Source organism: Dipodomys spectabilis, unplaced genomic scaffold, assembly GCF_019054845.1.
Source record: "Dipodomys spectabilis isolate Male_0828 unplaced genomic scaffold, ASM1905484v1 ptg000076l, whole genome shotgun sequence".
Taxonomy (NCBI): Eukaryota; Metazoa; Chordata; class Mammalia; order Rodentia; family Heteromyidae; genus Dipodomys; species Dipodomys spectabilis.
Window position 1 is genome coordinate 7,888,828 of NW_024870753.1, and position 19,841 is coordinate 7,908,668.

General features: G+C 56.0%; 1 protein-coding gene across 1 annotated transcript; it reads right to left on the reverse strand.

The window, feature by feature from the left end:
• Window positions 1-1,230: 1,230 nt before the first annotated feature.
• Window positions 1,231-5,730, reverse strand: LOC122110226 (proline-rich protein 36-like). Its single transcript, XM_042682724.1, has one exon. The coding sequence runs from the start codon at window positions 5,728-5,730 to the stop codon at window positions 1,231-1,233; it is 4,500 nt and encodes a 1,499-aa protein (XP_042538658.1).
• Window positions 5,731-19,841: the final 14,111 nt, after the last annotated feature.

Here is a 19,841-nt window from a genome sequence, read left to right on the forward strand (position 1 = left end):
CTCCAGTCCCCTCCCCCTCCTCCTTTCCCTCCCCTCCCCTCCCCTGCCTCCCTTCTCAATCTGCGTCTGTTATTGGCTGCGGCCCAGGCCCAAAGTGGAGTCCCGTACTCAAGCCGGTTTTCCTCAAGTGTGCGGACACTCGGGACAGACAGGACACAGCTGCCGCGGGCCGGGGAGGAAGAGAGAGCCTGGGGTGGAGGGTGGAAGGGTGGAGGCCGGCGTGGGAGGCCGCAGGGTGAGCCTCACCTCCTATCTGTGTAGTAATGGCGGGTGTCCCACACTCAGCCAGCCTCAGGTTCTGTTCCAAGTTCTTCTGTGGTGTGACCCGGGTCATCTCACCCTGCCTGTGGGGCTTGCACCCCCCCTCCCCCCCCCCAGTGCAGCCCTCACACACTCCTCAGACTCTGCTACCTGATTCCGGTCTGCTGCCTGGCAGTACCCAGAGCTCTGCTCCGATCCAATGGCCAACCCAGCCCCTCTAGCCTCCCTCCCCTTCTCCCCAGAGCCCCTGCCTGTGCCATGAGCCGCTGCCTGGCGCCCACTCGCCCGTGTCGAGACCCGTGCCTGAACACAGCGCCGCGCCGCGCTGCTCAGTGCGTGGCCAAGTCAGGGATCACCCTCCACAGCCCTTGTCCTCGCTTTCAGGCCAGCTGCCTGCTGCGTCGGTGTCTATTCCCCAATCCTTGGCTAGTGACAAAGCTGGCTACGACACAGTGAGGACGGGCGGCCTAGAGCTGGGCCAGAAAGGAGCTGCAGATCCTCTGCCTGACACACGTTACAGAAAGGGGACACTCATGCAGGCTTTGAGGGGTGAATAGGACTTTTCTAGGTGGACAAGAGGAGACAATGGCATGTATAGGAGAATAATGAGCGGTGCCGGAGAGTCGTGAGTGGTGCTGAAGAATAGTGGGAGGTGCTAGAGAATCATGAGAGGTGCTAGAGAATCATGAGAGGCGCTGGAGAATCATGAGAGGCGCTGGAGAATCATGAGAGGTGCTGGAGAATCATGAGAGGCGCTGGAGAATCATGAGAGGTGCCAGAGAACAGTGAGAGGTGCCGGAGAATAGTGAGAGGTGCTGGAGAATCATGAGAGGCGCTGGAGAATCATGAGAGGTGCTGGAGAATCATGAGAGGCGCTGGAGAATCATGAGAGGTGCTGGAGAATCATGAGAGGTGCTGGAGAATCATGAGAGGTGCTAGAGAATAGTGAGCGGTGCTGGAGAATAGAGCTCAGTGCTGGAGAATAGAGCTCAGTGATGGAGAATAGTGATCAGTGCTAGAGAATTGCGAGAGGCGCTGCAGAATTGTGAGCAGTGCTGGAGGAGGATGGTAAGAGGTGCTGGAGGATGGTGAGAGGCGCTGGAGGATGGTGAAAGGCGCTGGAGGATGGTGAGAGACACTGGAGAATAGTGAGAGATGCTGGAGGATGGTGAGAGACGCTGGGGGATGGTGAGAGGTGCTGGAGGATGGTGAGAGACGCTGGGGGATGGTGAGAGATGCTGGAGGATGGTGAGAGGCGCTGGAGGATGGTGAGAGATGCTGGGGGATGGTGAGAGACGCTGGGGGATGGTGAGAGATGCTGGGGGATGGTGAGAGGCGCTGGGGGATGGTGAGAGACGCTGGGGGATGGTGAGAGATGCTGGGGGATGGTGAGAGACGCTGGAGGATGGTGAGAGGCGCTGGGGGGGATGGTGAGAGGCGCTGGGGGGATGGTGAGAGACGCTGGAGGATGGTGAGAGGCGCTGGAGGATGGTGAGAGACGCTAGGGGATGGTGAGAGATGCTGGGGGATGGTGAGAGACGCTGGAGGATGGTGAGAGACGCTGGAGGATGGTGAGAGACGCTGGGGGATGGTGAGAGATGCTGGGGGATGGTGAGAGACGCTGGAGGATGGTGAGAGGCGCTGGGGGGGATGGAGAGAGGCGCTGGGGGGATGGTGAGAGACGCTGGAGGATGGTGAGAGGCGCTGGAGGATGGTGAGAGACGCTGGGGGATGGTGAGAGATGCTGGGGGATGGTGAGAGACGCTGGAGGATGGTGAGAGACGCTGGAGGATGGTGAGAGACGCTGGGGGATGGTGAGAGATGCTGGGGGATGGTGAGAGACGCTGGAGGATGGTGAGAGATGCTGGAGGATGGTGAGAGACGCTGGAGGATGGTGAGAGGTGCTGGGGGATGGTGAGAGACGCTGGGGGATGGTGAGAGATGCTGGAGGATGGTGAGAGATGCTGGAGGATGGTGAGAGACGCTGGAGGATGGTGAGAGATGCTGGAGGATGGTGAGAGATGCTGGAGGATGGTGAGAGACGCTGGGGGATGGTGAGAGATGCTGGAGGATGGTGAGAGGTGCTGGGGGATGGTGAGAGACGCTGGAGGATGGTGAGAGACGCTGGAGGATGGTGAGAGACGCTGGAGCATGGTGAGAGATGCTGGGGGATGGTGAGAGACATTGGGGGATGGTGAGAGGCGCTGGAGGATGGTGAGAGACGCTGGGGGATGGTGAGAGGTGCTGGGGGATGGTGAGACGCTGGGGGATGGTGAGAGGCGCTGGGGGATGGTGAGAGATGCTGGGGGATGGTGAGAGGTGCTGGAGGATGGTGAGAGGCGCTGGGGGATGGTGAGAGACGCTGGAGGATGGTGAGAGACGCTGGGGGATGGTGAGAGACGCTGGGGGATGGTGAGAGACGCTGGGGGATGGTGAGAGATGCTGTGGGGATGGTGGAGAGGCGCTGGGGGATGGTGAGAGGCGCTGGAGCATGGTGAGAGACGCTGGAGGATGGTGAGAGATGCTGGAGGATGGTGAGAGACGCTGGAGGATGGTGAGAGACGCTGGGGGATGGTGAGAGGTGCTGGGGGATGGTGAGAGGCGCTGGGGGATGGTGAGAGATGCTGGAGGATGGTGAGAGGCGCTGGGGGATGGTGAGAGGCGCTGGGGGATGGTGAGAGGCGCTGGAGGATGGTGAGAGATGCTGGAGGATGGTGAGAGGCGCTGGAGGATGGTGAGAGGCGCTGGGGGATGGTGAGAGGCGCTGGGGGATGGTGAGAGATGCTGGGGGATGGTGAGAGATGCTGGGGGATGGTGGAGAGGCGCTGGGGGATGGTGAGAGGAGCTGGGGGATGGTGAGAGGCGCTGGAGCATGGTGAGAGACGCTGGGGGGATGGTGAGAGACGCTGGGGGGATGGTGGAGAGGCGGTGGGGGATGGTGAGAGACGCTGGAGGATGGTGAGAGGCGCTGGAGGATGGTGAGAGACGCTGGAGGATGGTGAGAGGCGCTGGAGGATGGTGAGAGGCGCTGGGGGGATGGTGAGAGATGCTGGAGGATGGTGAGAGATGCTGGAGGATGGTGAGAGGCGGTGGGGGATGGTGAGAGACGCTGGAGGATGGTGAGAGGCGCTGGAGGATGGTGAGAGACGCTGGAGGATGGTGAGAGGTGCTGGAGGATGGTGAGAGATGCTGGAGGATGGTGAGAGATGCTGGGGGATGGTGAGAGACGCTGGGGGATGGTGAGAGACGCTGGGGGATGGTGAGAGACGCTGGGGGATGGTGAGATGCACTGGGGGATGGTGAGAGGCGCTGGGGGATGGTGAGAGGCGCTGGGGGATGGTGAGAGGCGCTGGGGGATGGTGAGAGATGCTGGGGGATGGTGAGAGGCGCTGGGGGATGGTGAGAGACGCTGGAGCATGGTGAGAGGCGCTGGGGGATGGTGAGAGACGCTGGAGCATGGTGAGAGGCGCTGGGGGATGGTGAGAGATGCTGGGGGATGGTGAGAGATGCTGGGGGATGGTGAGAGACGCTGGAGCATGGTGAGAGGCGCTGGGGGATGGTGAGAGATGCTGGGGGATGGTGAGAGATGCTGGAGGATGGTGAGAGACGCTGGGGGATGGTGAGAGATGCTGGGGGATGGTGAGAGACGCTGGGGGATGGTGAGAGGCGCTGGGGGATGGTGAGAGATGCTGGAGGATGGTGAGAGGCGCTGGGGGATGGTGAGAGGCGCTGGGGGATGGTGAGAGGCGCTGGGGGATGGTGAGAGATGCTGGAGCATGGTGAGAGGCGCTGGAGCATGGTGAGAGACGCTGGGGGATGGTGAGAGGCGCTGGGGGGATGGTGAGAGATGCTGGGGGATGGTGAGAGGCGCTGGAGGATGGTGAGAGGCGCTGGGGGATGGTGAGAGACGCTGGGGGATGGTGAGAGGCGCTGGGGGATGGTGAGAGATGCTGGGGGATGGTGAGAGACGCTGGAGGATGGTGAGAGGCGCTGGGGGATGGTGAGAGGTGCTGGGGGATGGTGAGAGGCGCTGGGGGATGGTGAGAGATCCTCGGGGATGGTGGAGAGACGCTGGGGGATGGTGAGAGATGCTGGAGGATGGTGAGAGATGCTGGAGGATGGTGAGAGATGCTGGGGGATGGTGAGAGGCGCTGGGGGATGGTGAGAGATGCTGGAGGATGGTGAGAGACGCTGGAGGATGGTGAGAGATGCTGGGGGATGGTGAGAGGTGCTGGGGGATGGTGAGAGGCGCTGGGGGATGGTGATAGGCCATGGAGCATGGTGAGAGGCGCTGGGGGATGGTGAGAGACGCTGGAGGATGGTGAGAGATGCTGGAGGATGGTGAGAGGTGCTGGGGGATGGTGAGAGGCGCTGGAGGATGGTGAGAGGCGCTGGAGGATGGTGAGAGACGCTGGGGGATGGTGAGAGGCGCTGGGGGATGGTGAGAGGCGCTGGGGGATGGTGAGAGATGCTGGAGCATGGTGAGAGGCGCTGGAGGATGGTGAGAGGCGCTGGGGGATGGTGAGAGGTGCTGGGGGATGGTGAGAGGCGCTGGAGGATGGTGAGAGGCGCTGGAGGATGGTGAGAGGCGCTGGGGGATGGTGAGAGATGCTGGGGGATGGTGAGAGATGCTGGAGGATGGTGAGAGGCGCTGGGGGATGGTGAGAGATGCTGGGGGATGGTGAGAGGCACTGGGGGGATGGTGAGAGACGCTGGGGGATGGTGAGAGATGCTGGGGGAAGGTGAGAGGCGCTGGGGGATGGTGAGAGGCGCTGGGGGGATGGTGGAGAGACGCTGGGGGATGGTGAGAGATGCTGGGGGGATGGTGAGAGATGCTGGGGGATGGTGAGAGATGCTGGGGGGATGGTGAGAGATGCTGGGGGATGGTGAGGGATGCTGGGGGGATGGTGAGAGGCGCTGGGGGGATGGTGAGAGACGCTGGGGGATGGTGAGAGATGCTGGGGGATGGTGAGAGATGCTGGGGGATGGTGAGAGGCCATGGAGCATGGTGAGAGACGCTGGGGGATGGTGAGAGACGCTGGGGGATGGTGAGAGATGCTGGGGGGATGGTGAGAGGCGCTGGGGGATGGTGAGAGGCGCTGGGGGATGGTGAGAGGCGCTGGGGGATGGTGAGAGATGCTGGGGGATGGTGAGAGGCGCTGGGGGATGGTGAGAGATGCTGGGGGATGGTGAGAGGCGCTGGGGGATGGTGAGAGGCGCTGGGGGATGGTGAGAGGCGCTGGGGGATGGTGAGAGATGCTGGGGGATGGTGAGAGGCGCTGGGGGATGGTGAGAGACGCTGGGGGATGGTGAGAGACGCTGGGGGATGGTGAGAGGCCATGGAGCATGGTGAGAGACGCTGGGGGATGGTGAGAGATGCTGGGGGATGGTGAGGGATGCTGGGGGGATGGTGAGAGATGCTGGAGGATGGTGAGAGGCGCTGGGGGATGGTGAGAGGCCATGGAGCATGGTGAGAGGCGCTGGGGGATGGTGAGAGGCGCTGTAGGATGGTGAGAGACGCTGGGGGATGGTGAGCAGCACTGGGCTGGAGAAGGAAGCGCTGGGTCATCTGCTATGTGTGCAGGCAGTGTCTCAGAAGAGGCACCAGGTTAAGGGCCTGAGCCCTGCTTTCTAGTGCTGGCTTCACCACTTTCTCTTTTGGTGACCCTGGCATTTGAACTTGGCCTTGTGCTTGCTAAATAGGCGCTCTACTACTTGAGCCACACCACAGCCTGTTTTGGGGTCTCACATGTTTACTCAGGAATGACCTTGGACCAGGTCCTCCTCCTCTTGCTGCCTCTTTCCTGTGATTACAGGTGAGCATACCATACCTGGCTTGTTAAGTTGTAGGTCTTGGTAACTTTCTGTCTGGGCCTCGAAGTGAGATTTTTTTCCTATCTCTGCCTGCTGCAGAGCTGGGATTACAGAGGTGAGCTGCAGCACTGGGGCCAGCAACTGCACCCCTTACAGCATGTGCTTGCTTGCTGTCATCGGGCAGAGTGGTAGCCCCTCCCCACAGGACTCTAAGATGAAACGAGTTAAAATATATGAAGCACTTACTACCTGAGCGTGGCCAGCGATATAAAACATTAACTATTATGATTATAGCAGAACCTGGTGCATGCTGAATTTTTCATTCATTTGCTCCAGTTTGCATTGCCGCACAGATTCCCGCCCTGTTCCCGCATAATGAGCAGGGGCCGGAGGAGAGGACGGCAAGGCTATCCCTGCCTCCTCCTCCGGAGGCCTGCGTGTGCTGAGCGGACTTCTTCCTCCCCCTGTTGCACAGCTGCATTTAGCCCTCAGCAGCCAAAGCCCATCAACCCAGACCAGGTGCACAAGGCCAGTCTGAGGCCATCCTCGAGCCGTGGGACGGGAGCTGGGCTGGAAGTACGGCATCCGACATGGAGAAGCAGTGGAGGCAATGGAGGCAGGCAGATGCTTGCACGTGGCAGAGAGAGGGATTGGAAGCAGCAAGCGTGAGGAGAGGCGGAGGTCAGACTCAGCTTCTCGGCTTTTCAAAGGCGTAGACTGTCTATCTGAAATGTGCCCGTCTTAATTTTACTGAGTCTTAAGCTCAGCCGGATGGCACTAAAAGGGAAGATGAAGCAGGGCGTGGTGGCGGCTCACACCTGGAGTCCTAGCTACTCAGGATCGCCGTTCAAAGCCAGCCTGGGTAGGAAAGCCCGTGAGACTCTTACCTATAGTTAACCACCAAAAAGCCAGAAGTGGAGCTGTGGCTCAAGCCGAAGAGTGCCAGCCTTCAGTGAAAAGGTGAGGGATAATGCCAGACCCTGAGTTCAGTACTGACCCAGGACCAGCACACACAAAACAAGTAAATGAAACAGAAGGGGAGGTGGAAGTTGTTACTGGCCTGGGATGCAGGCAGGCTGGATCCAGAGAGCACGGAACCCTGAGCAGCGGGGAGCGTCAGGGCTGCCACATCCATCTGTCCGCTCGTTCCCAGGGTCCCTGCGGGTCTCTGCGCCCATCCCGCGGACAGAGTTGCCAGTGGCTTCGTGCTGGACTGGCAGGGAGGAGGAGCCAACCCGTGTGTGGCATTGTCATCTGGAGAGTGATCAGTAGGCAGAACTGTGGGTCTAAACCCGCAAAGTGGAATTAACTGCGAGCAAAAGCTAGAAGCTCTGCATTCACATTAAACAACAAGGAAAGGATCCGCTGCATAGCGAGGGTCGGCGCAGCGCCTCACGTCTGTAGCCTCTTTATTCAAGTGCCTGGGATGGGGAGGAGCGAGGCTCCAGGTCAGGCAAGGCCAAAAGAAAAAAGAAAAGTTGAGAGACTTCCTCTCAGCAGAAAACACTGGGCAGGGTGGCATGTGCCTGTTGCCCGAGTACAGAAACAGGAAGCAGAAACAGGAGGATCAAGGTCCAGAGCTGTGTGGGGACAGAGAGGATGAGGGAATGAGAGCTTGTCTGGAAGGTGCCGCTGTCTCCCGGTGACCTCTCCCCTGGGCATGTCTGACTCCCCCCCTGTCCACAGCTAGCCGCACGGCACACCCAACCACCCCGTCTCCTTGAGGCTTAACATCCCTGTCAGATTTCCCTTCTCTTCCTTCTCGAGTTAGAGTGCGTTTCCACATCAATAATGAAACCGTGTGTGCTGTGTCAGCCATTACTGCTGGCTTCCTGAGGCCTGGGCGATGCCTGCAGCCCCTCTGCCCCTCGTGCGGAGATGGGCCGGGTGGGTGCTCATGGTGTGTTTGTCAGAGGCCTGGAAGCTGGCGGTCCTTCTGTTTATCTACCTGTCTATCCCCAGAGAGGGAGGAAGACGGGAGGAGAGGGTCAGGCAGCTCCATTGGCTAGTCACTGCAGTACAAGCTGGCTGTCCTTCATCTGAAGACGCTCACACCTGCAGTGCCACAACCCACAGAGCACGGACAGTGCCTCGAGCTTCAAATCCCCTCCGGTCCCGGTGCAGGAAGCGATTAAATGATCGCAGACAATCACCTGCAGACTTGGTGCATACGCTCTGCGTGGAACACAAGCGAACTTCATGTGTAGACTTAAATCCCACCCCCATCAGAGCTACGACAATGTACATACTCAAAAATCTGAATGAAAAAACAACCCTTTAGGTCCTTCTGGGCCCAAGCATTTCAATTTCTGGCGTTTCCACCAGACTCTGAGAGGAGAGTTGTGCCCACACCAGGCTGGTGTGTGCAGGGGTGGGCTGGGGCTCTTCCGGAGGAGGAGTGGGAGAGGAGGCCCAGAGCAGGCTGCGCTCACCGGGCCCTCTGCGTTGGGGAGTTCGTTTGGGGAAGGCAGAGAGCACCAGCCACCTGCCGCAGAAATGCCTGAGACTGAAGCCAGCTGGAGCAGGGAGGCGCGGGTGGCCGGCTCCCCGGGCCAGAAGACGGAACACTAGGGGAGACAGGGCAACTCCGTGCTAGGATCAGGTGGCTTCCCGGGACAGGGTGGGGCCTGTCACCCAGCTTGGTCCTTCTGTTCCAAAGTGCTTTTGAGTATGAGGTGTGGAAAGCCACAGGACCGGCCTCAGCCCGCAGGCTGAGCTCCAAGCGTTCCGAATGGTCAAGGCTGTGCTGCGCACACTTACTGGTGGGTCGCAGAGGAGGGGCTGGGTCACCCCGAACCACACCCTGCGTGCTGTCCTCTTCCTTTCTCCTCTTTGCAAATGGACTCCCAGTCCAGTGCTCTTCGTAGCACATGCAGCTGCCCCTCATGACCATCTGCTTCAGGGAAGCCGGCCAGGGAGTTAATTAGAAGTATTTTAGGTTCAACACATCGTATTTGATCTGGAGCTTAATTCGAGCTGCCATCAGCAAAGTTATTATCATTACCAATGTAGTTAAAGTGGTTAAATATTTAAAGCCATGTCAGCGACTCCCAGACACACAGGGTCACCAAACACATAAGCAAAACGCCTCCGCTGGGGCCGGGTGGTGGATTTCTGCACTTGGCATGTGACCTGGACGGTGCACCGGGGCTCCTGCAGGGAGGGGACCTCAGCTGGCAGCCCTGTCTGGCTTGGCTGTCACAGGCCAAGGTTACTCAGCAGAGGCAGATGTAAAATAATTGCGTTCCAGTAGTGCTAGGGCTAGGACGTGGTCACAGGCACAGAAGTGACTGGGCGACAGTGGGCTGAGTGTGGATGGGTGCGATCAGAACAGAGTGTTTGCAAGGTTGGGCTTTCCCAGGGGAACTGAGCGCATATAGGCCAGGCATTGTGGCTCATGTCTATAATCCCAGCTACTAAGGAGGTAGAGATTGGGAGGACTGAGGTATGGGGCCCACCCTGGACAAAACCTCCAAATCGTATTTGAAAAATGAGTAAAAAGGTAACAGTGCTGGGCCATGTGGCTCAAATGGTAGAGCGCTTGCCTAGCAAACATGAGGCCCCGGGTTCAAACCCTGGTGCCATCAAAATAAGAGGTGTTCTCCCATGGCAGCCTTCAAGTCTGCAAGAGACCCCTCCATGCCTCTGAGGAGAGATCACCACGTGGGCTCACCAAGGAAGGGCCGGGCAGCTTGGACTTGGGAAAGTGAGGGATGCATCTAGGGACTGAGAAGGCAAGCCCCTGAGCTCAGGGTCTGAACCGTCCATCTGCTCTGTCTGGCAAAGGGAGAGGGAAAGCCAGGCCGTGTTTCACACCTGTGAGGTCATCGATAGAGCATCGTGGGTAGATGGTAAGCTTCGTGCACTGCATGCAAAATTGTGAATATTTGTCAGCATTTCGAAGAGGACTGTGACCTCCGAAATCACCTGTGCATGATTCGTCTGTGTATGAGGCCTTCCAGAACCTTCCGGCCCTCTTTCCAGCCTGCTCTTTCCTCCCATGCCATGTAGCTGGGCGTCAGCTATAAGATTCGCTGCATCTTCTTGAGCATGGTTTTCTGAACCCTTTGCCTCCTGCCCACCTGTGCATCTCATCCTCCGAGACCCAGCGCAAGTCTTTGTCCTCCTCTGGGCCAGTCTTGGACCTTGGGCAGATTTCATGGAGCGCTTACCACATGGTGTGTTCCAACCATTCCGGCATCTGTTTTTCCCACAAGTCAGGTCTTCTCGTGGCAGGACTGGGCTCTTCGTTTCTGAGTAAGTCTTCAGTTTGCTCTGAATGAACAGTTTCCACCGAGAGGGCCACCGCGGCGAGTTATCCACAGCAATGTTCTTTAATCCTGAACGACAGAAGAGTGGAAAGGTATACTATGTTCATAGACTGGAAAACGTAATTGCTCAGGTTTGTAATTGTGCAGGCTAGACAAGTACATGCACAGAGACCCAACTTCAAGCCTCAGCATCACAAAAGCAAAGACAAAACAAAGCAACACCAAAAGCAAGACACGTGAAAGAAGGCAGGGAGACCCATGTTTCATCCCACACTCAAACGTCAGTTGAAAATGTAAACTGAAGGCAATACAACTACAGAAGAAAACACAGAGGAACAGCTCTTGACATTGGTCTTGCCAGCGACTTTTTTGGATATGAAACTAGAAGCATGCTAGAAGAAGTACATTCCATCACACTAAACAGCCTCTGCACAGGGAAGAAGTGATCCACAAAGCAAAAAGGAACCTGTGGAGTGGGAGAAAATATTCCAAAACCAAATGCTAGTGAAGGCTTGCTGTCCAGAATATATGACGATCTCGTATAATTTCATGGCAACCCCCCCCACAATCTGATTAAATCTAATTTCCATAAACCTGGAATGAAGATTTCTCCAAGGAATATGAATATAGGAGCATATAGGAACGGTGTTTACCATCACTAATCTTCAGGAAACACAAACCAAACCACAAGGAGACCCCTTCACTGTACTTAACATGGCTGTAATAAAGAAGACGGATAACAAGCATTGTCCAGGACGTGGAGAATCTGTTAGTGGGAATGTAAATTGGTAAAGCCATTGTGGAATCCTTTGTAGATTGCTTAAGGCATTAAAAATAACACTACTGCCAGGCGCTGGTGGCTCATGCTGTCATCCTAACTCCTCAGGAAGCTGAGCTCTGAGGATCACGATTTGAAGCTAGCCTGGGCAGAAAAGTCTGTGAGACTCTTCTCTCCAGTTAACTACCAAGAAAGCTGGAAGAAGAGCTGTGACACAACTGGTAGAGTGCTAGCCTTGAACATTAAAAGCTCCAAGCCCCTAAGTTCAAGCCCAGGACTGGTACACACACACACACACACACACACTCAGGTCTTGGTCAGCATCTAGATGGAAGGGACCAGATGTAGGCTAGGCATGAATTCTCACCAACACTTTGACGGTGGCACTCAGCTGAGTAAGAAGGTGGTGTTGCAGGGTGGTGGAGGAACAAGCCGTGGGAAGGACCGTCTCTTATCTACAGCCACTCAGAACTGGCCTTGGTCTTGACAGAAACAACTTGGATTTTTTTTTTTTCCATGGTAGCATCTGACATGGGAAACCAGCCAGCCTTTCTTAGGGAGAGACCAGAAATTACAGGAGCTCATCGTTATTATCTTTTAATTAAAAGCCAGCAACCGCCTGGTATTTGGTAAATTCAGGCCCCCTCCCCACGGGTCTCCTAATGTGCTAAAATCTGGATTTAATGTGCTGGATTTATTTTCTATAAGACTGTGTGGCTGAACCTGCCTGCTGGATGGAAAGGGCTTTGTTGGGGCTTTAAGAAGCAGCTCATTAGTGGGATAAATCTGCTGAGTGCGGGGGGAGACCACGTACACAGCTGCCCAGGCCTGCCAGCATGGGCAGGGCTGCTGGCTGGGGTCTCCCGGAGGGACCCACGTAGGGAGACCACTGTCCACAGCAGAAGGGCACTAGGAAAAGGCAGGTGTTGGGTGCCAATGTAGTGTCTGTGTGAGAGGCCACAAGCGACTGGCAGAAGAGTCCGTGAGGCTTTATCTCCAACGAACTGCCAAAGAGTCAGAAGTGGAGCTGTGGCCCAAGTGGTAGAGCACCAGCCTTGAGCTGGAAAAAGGTCAGGGATGGCACCCTGGCCCTGAGTTCAAGCCTCAGTTTGGTCCACTACACGCTATACACACACCCAGAGTGGATTAGGGAAGAGGGAAGGGGCGGAATTGCTTGAGGCACTAAGGTCAGGAGTAGAGGCAGAGAAGTGGCTGGAGGTTGTGTGAATGAAAGGTAGAAGGCGACACGAAGTTTAGGAAGGTTCGCGTCATGGCCAAATGGGATTAGAAATATGTTGGGGTGTCACCGACTGGGTTCCGGGGTCCTGAGGAGCGGGTGGCAATGACTGACCCTTATTTGCAGCATGGACAGCCCGTGACTCTGCATGTGTCCTGGGTCGCTGCGGAGGTCAGCGGTGCCTCTGTCCGGGATCCTGCCTCTCTCTGGGTTTTGCTCTTCTCCCACCTTCTCTGCCCACTCCTCACACAGGAGAAGGGGCAGCTCTGGCCTCTTCCCTCCCAGCCTCCCTGAGGCGGGCGCAGTGGATGGAGGATCCCTATGGTCTTCCTTCCAGATGTGTTTGCTTGACTCTAGGCTGTGGTAAAGGCAGCCATGGAGGCGTGGTGGTGACTCTGCCATATTTCAATCCAACCTTCCCAGGAGTAGCCCATAAGAATCAGTGCATGAGACCCGAGGAGGCTGTCAGTAGTCCTGCCCACAGCCTCCATCCTGCTGGCCCGTGGGCCACGGGGCCTGGGTCACGGTGCGGAGGTGGCTGTGCGGTGCTGTCTGCCCATCGGTCTCATCCCTCCACTCCCAGGAGACCTGGCTTTGGGCCAGCTGGGATTCGGAGGGCCAAGCCCAGCGAGCAGCTTCTTGTTTATGCATGAGGTGTGAGAACGCTCCTAATTGGCCGGTGAAGCGGTAGCTCCCGCCAGGCCCAGACGAGGGGAAAAGCAGCTCATACCCACACAGCAGGCCTCCGCTGCCCTTTCACTCCCGGGCTTATCGGCGGCGTGGGGAGGCTCAGGAGGTGGCCTGCCCTGGTGGTCCCGCCAGGCCGCTCACCTTTCCCCATCTTCTCCCAGACTGGCCTTGGGCGGAGGCTGCTGCCGGACACCCACCGTTGGTCTCCTCTTCTCTCCAGATGCTCTCCCAGCTACCCATTCTGATCGGATACCTGAAGATGAGCGAGGAGGAGAGGCAGCAGCCTGCTCGTGGCCCCAAGGCCCTTCCCACTTGTCAGGAAAGCAGTGAGTGGCACACAGGACACGGACAAGTTCCTCTCACCTGTCACTGTGAGAGGCCTTGGGGCTGCCGCCCGCTGTCATGGTTATAGATGCCTTGTCCGCGGGGACCGGCAGCCATGCTGGGCCATTTGTCTTGAGGGCAGTAAGAGCTGCTTTGCCTTGGATTTGATGTGTCCCCATCAGGGTTGTTTATTGGGCCCCTTCCCGCTCTGTCCAGGTCATCTTTCCGACTGTTTATTTATAAGCTCACTCTCGGCCACTGGCGAGCAGTTCTCACTGAAATGCGTTTTCAGGCCAGGTTCGGTTTCCATGCCAGCACACAGAGCTTGCATTGAAGTCGGGTTGGGAAGAGCAGGTGCAGGTCAAGGTTAAACCACAGAGAAGATGGGGTAACCTGGGAAGGGGCGAGCCCTCGCTGCCGCCCGGTCTCTGTCCCCACACAGGTGGTGGCATCTGTGCGTCCCTTCATCCGCCATGCCTCTCCATGTTCAACTCCTCAGTGGTCCTCAGAACACCTCACCCCATCTAACCACCTACCACCATCCTGTCTTCTCCCCTCTCCCGCCGTGCTTCAATCACAGCTGGTGCACACCCGCCCCCCAAAACACAAGTCAGACAGGCTAGTCCCCGTCCCCCCGAAAAGCAGTCCCCACCCCCCCACTCACCCCGGCGGACTTTTTTGCTTTCCGATCGGCTGGCCGCGTGGGGCCGTGTGTTCCTCGTGTGTTGCTCACCGAGTCTAGGCCTCGGGCTCTTGGGAGTCTCGCAGGAAGCATCTGTGTGGGGAATGGGCTTAGCTCTCCGATTCTCACGCCCACTCTCGTGGACTCCCAGGAGGAGCCCTTTGGTCGTTAACTGCTCCACACGATCATACCTGTGGCAGTCCATCTCCTTGTGCCTACTGCGTGGCGGTCGCACCCCATGTCCACACGTGGCCGCATGTGTAGTCAGCGCGGTGGGAGGCTCTCGGAGTTCCCACCCTGCGCCGTGCTTCCTGCACCCAGCTCCACCAGTGGCTCTGGGCATCGGCTCTCAGTAGGGACTTGGGCAGGGGCAGGCGCTGGCCTGTTCTTTGGAGCCTGATTGAGGACAGCACCCAGCGCTCCGCTGACGGTCCCCAGAGCCTGCGGCTCCGTCAGCGCATCCTGGCCCACGCCTCAGAGCCGGCCTCCTCCTCACCCTCTGCTCTCTTCTCCACCAAAGGACTCTCCACACCAGCCTGGCATCTTCTTGCTGACTTGTTGGGGGCAAGAAAATAATGCCCCCTGCTGTTCCAGCATGCTCCTGAGGGGCTGCCCCTGCCCCGCCACCCCAGGCCAGGCCTCACGGCTTCGGACCACTTGTTTACCGTTTCCAGTGTCTGCCTGCCAGGTGATAGGAGTGCCCGGCTGAGACAATCTGAATTAATTTTGCAAGTAAAATTTCATCAGACGACCTATCAAGCGCATCAGTAAATCAAGACATATTCCATCTCGTGTGTGCCTGAGCCTATCCATCACGTGAGTCAGCCCTGAGATGGCAGCCAGGCGTGGCCACAGCGGAGCTGCATTCTCCACCAAAGGCACCGGGGACTCGGGGTGAGGGAGAGGCCAGCTCTGCTCTTTAGCTGGGAATAATGTTAAGAAAGCATCAGGAATAGGGCTTAGAGTCAGTTAATAGACTTGGGGCAGAATCTCCTCTTAGCTGTCCATCTCTGAGAAGGTGATTTTAGCCTTGAGCCTCAATTTCCTTATGTTAAGAAGGGCTGCTAGCCGGGCACCAGTGGCTCACCTATGTAACCCTGGCTTGATCTGAAGATCTAAGTTCAAAGTTATCTGGAGTAGAAAAGGCCTCAACTCTCCATTTAGAATTAGCCAGCAAAAAGCTGGACTAGAGATGTGGTTCAAGTGGTAGAGCACCAGCGGTGAGTGAAAAATCTGAGCAAGAGCTGGAGTTCAAGCCCTGATACTGGCATAATAAAAGGGCTTCTGTGAGGTTACACAGGACAGACCTCGGTGAAATGCATCTTAGCAGATGCCCTATGAGCGTCATTTCCTTTCCCCCAAGTGACACGAGCCAACTCTCTACGCTGTGTTCCCTTCAGTCATTATGTGTGAACCACAAACACTAGACCTCGGCAAGCCAGTGGGTTGTTCTATGACAGTGGCCGTTGCAGGTATTTAGTTGATCGAGGGGCTCAAGGGACACTGTGGGCCGAGCTAGAGTAGGGACAGAGGTATTCAACTGCAGACAGGGTATGACTTCCCCAGCTTGGCCTCTCTGGGGTCTTCCTCTGTCTTGCTCAGTGAGTATTTGGCTTTTTAGAAACGTCTGAGATCCTCTTTTTTAAAAATTATCTGAGTTTATTCTCCCTGTTTTCCTCACCGCTGGCCAGAGCCATATACGACCAGGAAAAGGAGACAGAGAAAGTTTTGCTCTTACCAACCCCGGCTGCCTTTAACTGTTCAGAGGAGACCTTCTAGAAAGGTCAGTGTGTGTGTGTGTGTGTGTGTGTGTGTGTGTGTGTGTGTGTGTGTGTGTGTGTGTGTGTGTGTGTGTGTGTGTGACTATTGTGGGATAACAAAGGCCCCTAGGCTGAGGTGGTCAAGATTCTTTCCTATGTTGGGCCTCTTGGTTGCTGAGGAAGGAAGGTCCTCTGGCCCAGAGCTTTCTGGAGGAGGGCAGCCTCTCCCACTTCCTGGTCTTTCTTGGCACTGTGGAGCTCCCCAGCCCCCTACCCCGCTTCGTGTGCTCACCTCTGCCAGGCACTGAGCAGGCGTCTACCCTGCCACAGGGGAGTGCCGTGCCCACCAGCCGAGGGGGTGGATTTACACACCGAGGCCGGATGTCGTCCGTAGCCTCTTCTGTCTTGAAGCCCTAGAACTTAAATAGAACCCATGTTGTGGCCACTTTAATGAAATAGTTGCATGCAAATAGACATGAGAAAAGTCTGACCGCTGTGCATGCTTTCGTAAGCAGCATGCCCAGAACACGATTTGATCATCTTTTCATTACTCACGGTCATTAATGTGAACATCAGCTGGCACCGTCATCTCCCAGGGGTGGGTAGCATCGTCTCTCCCTCACGCTGACTTTCCTGAGACACCGGAACTCTTCCTCTTCTCTCCTCTCTTATTTTGTCTTGTTCCTTTGCCAGGAAGCCTGCTCTTCTGTCTTCTGCTCTGAGCAGGTATAACTGGACTCGGCTCTATGCCAGCTCGAGGGGAGACAGCTGAGAGGGTCTCCCTTGTTTGTTCTGAGCTCTTTCTGTCGCCTGCTTTATCTGGGGAGAGAGCTGAACCCTGAGGTTGGTACATGACAGCATTTCGTGCAATATAGTTTCGCATAGATACCCAGTTTTCTGAACAGATCTTTAAGATTATGGTAGACCAGGGACCACACCTCGTATTTGCCTTGCACACAGGTGTACACAGCGAACGTATCAACAAATCCACTTCACAACGAGATGTGGAATGAACTAGAATACAGCATATTTGTACCACTGGAAAGAGTGTTTTCTACCATGACAAAGTAAGAGACAGGTTGATTGTTAATGTTAGTCAATTAGGAGTTCTAATTTCAACCCCATTCACTAGTAGGCTGATCACAGATACTGCTGTGCCTAGGTTTCCTCATCTACAACACATAATAGCTGTAGGGGTTACTTTACAGGGCTGTGAGCAGTACGTGAAATATTGGTTGTCACAACTGCTTAGCAGAGCTGGGTGCTGGTGGCTCATGACTGTAATCCTGGCTACTCAAGAGGTTGATGTCTGAGGATCACGGTTCAAAGCTAGCTAGGGCAGACGAAACCAAGTCACATCTCCACTTTACCAGCAAAAAGTTGGATGGAATTTGAGGTGTGACTAAAGTGGTAGCATGTTAATTGTGATTGATAAAGGTGAGCAAGGGTGTGGGCCCTAAGTTCAAGCCCTAGCACTGGTGCATTCTCTCTGTCTCTCTATCTCTCTTACACATATTTCTTAGCACAATAAGCACACAGTGCTGTCAATAATAGCAATGAGAAAGCATAAATGTTTGATTTAAGGAGGCCTGGCAGAGATGGTGAACTCTGGTGGGGGGGAGGCCCAGGATTTCATTCCGTCCAGCCTTCCTTCCAGGCTGCTGGAAGATCTTGAGTTTACTTCAGCCCTAGATGGATATTAATGTGGAAATGTTAAGGCTGGTGATTTCCACAGCCCTTGAGTAATAGACATTTGGAAAATTAAATATTTCTGTCAAGTGTGCCATAAATCTTGGCTGTTTAGGAAGGTGAGAAATTAAAATGACAAAAAACGCCGGGAAGGGAGGGAGCCATCCTGGCCCGTGGGTGGTCTCGGTGGGTGAGGTCGTGGGGGGAGCAGGGATAGGCCTGGCTGAGGGGGCAGCCAGGCCACGTTGGTGGCTGCAGGCCATGGCTGTAGCAGACCTTGAAGTGCAGCCAGTTCTTGTTTTGGAGTTAGGAATGCTGGGGATCCAACCCAGAGCCTAACGGGCGTGTGTGCGTGAGCTGTGGCCCCAGCTGCTTTTGGTGGAAGTTCTCCTTTTGCATCTAGACCACCTTGCCGGGCTTCAAGTCCCTCTCAAAGCCACCCCCCCCGCCCCGCAGCTCCCCCCCCCACCCCCCCCCCCCCCGCCCTGCAGCTCCTCCAGGTTAGTGGAAGTACTGCAGCATCTGAGGATCCTTCTAGTTCCTTCCGATGCCAGGGGACCACCTGAGCTGGGAGTGTGGGAGACTCTTTTGGGGCTTCCCAAAGCTCTACGTGGGCGTCCTCTGCTCCAGAAAGCCTCCCACAATACAGACAGACAAACGTGTATCCCTGGGGTCAGGAAACAGCGAAGAGAAAGACACGATTCTCTCTTCCGGGAGAACATGACTGTGTATCTCCTTCCTGTCCTCCAGCAAGCTCAGGATGATCCAGGGCCATGCTCATACCCCCAGCCCGCTCCGCTTCTCTCCCACATCCCCCCCCCCCCCCCACTCCTGTGCTCATCAGGATGTGACTCGGTCTCCTCCCACTCTGTGCATGCGATGATGATGGGCGTGTCACTAGGTCATTGCCTCTGACTCACTTTAAAGGGCCACAAATGAACACAGACATACCAGGGGCGAAGGATCTCAGAGCCATGCCATGCTCTTCCATCACTCAGTTACTCAACCATTATGAGTAATGGTGATTAGAATGTGCCACATTTTCTTGATACCAAGGAGATAGAAGTAATAAAAGGCCAGTTCCCTCACCATATGCCAGGGTACCAGGCATATGAGCATGTTAGAATTTCTTTTCATCTGACAGCCTAAGATATTATGGTGATCCATTGAAATAAGGAAATGGATTCTGAGAAATGAGTGGCATTCCATATGGAAGATCTGAGGTTCAAACCCACTCTTGCCTAGCCCTAAGCCAAGACTGCTAGTCCTTTGCCAGCAGAGCCTGATGGAGGAGTCAGCGGGGACCTGGCTGAGGAGCCCAAGCATCTAGAGGGGAGCAGGAGCATCTTTAGGAAGGCTAGAGTTTAGACATGGTTCATCCTTTGAAGGTTTAGGTGCAGACAGCTTGGTGCACAGGGCAAGTGTATTGGAAGATGGTATGCCTTTAAGAAGCAGGGCCTCATGGGAGGTGACAGGGTCATGACAGCAAACCCCTGGTGAGGGGTTTGCTGGTCTTAGTGATTAGACCTCCCAGGAGCACACTGGTCTCCTCCATGGCAGGAGGGGCTGTGTCTGGCCCTGTCTGCTCCGTTGCTTCTCCTCTTTTACCATCTGATTTTTTTTCAGCACCCTCTGCTCAGTGCTTTCCACACTCGTAATGAGTGATGTCATTTGCAGGTTGCCACGTTCTGAAGTTAGCCCAAAGGCCTTCCCCAGAGACTCAGCAGATGGAGTTATGTATCTTGGGCTTAAGCCTCTAAAGCCAGGAGCTAAAATAAACCTGTCTTTCTGTACACATCACTGACATCAGATATTCTGTAACACCAACAACACAAGATAAAGGGGAAAAGGGGCTGGCTCAGTCTGGGGTGGGAGGCAGGAGGCAGGAAGCAAGCAGGAATGCGAGGCCCCAGTTTCATTTGGGCATGCCAGGGCCAGCCAGAAGCAGAATGGGGTCTGAGGTTTTGTGGGGCTGGAGAAGCATTGGCACATACAGTAGTGAGGACTTAGGTTTGGGGCAAGGCGTGCAGGCTGAAGCTAGGGAGGTGACCACGATCAGGTGACCGAGGGCCTAGTGTGTCAGACATAACACAGAAGGGACAGGCTGAGATTCCGTTGGCCTTGATGAAGCTGCTGGATGGATGATGGGAGGCAGAAAAGCCATCAGCCGCTGTAGACCTTGGAGAGCAGCGTGTGAGGCTGGAGCTATGGCCGGGAGTGGATTAGCATGGGGGAGTTAGCAGAATCCAGGAGACTGTGACGTTGGACATGGAAGGTTTCAGGTGGGGAGAAGGGAGGTCCCATCTTGGGGTGGGGGACCCATGGAAAGACAGGC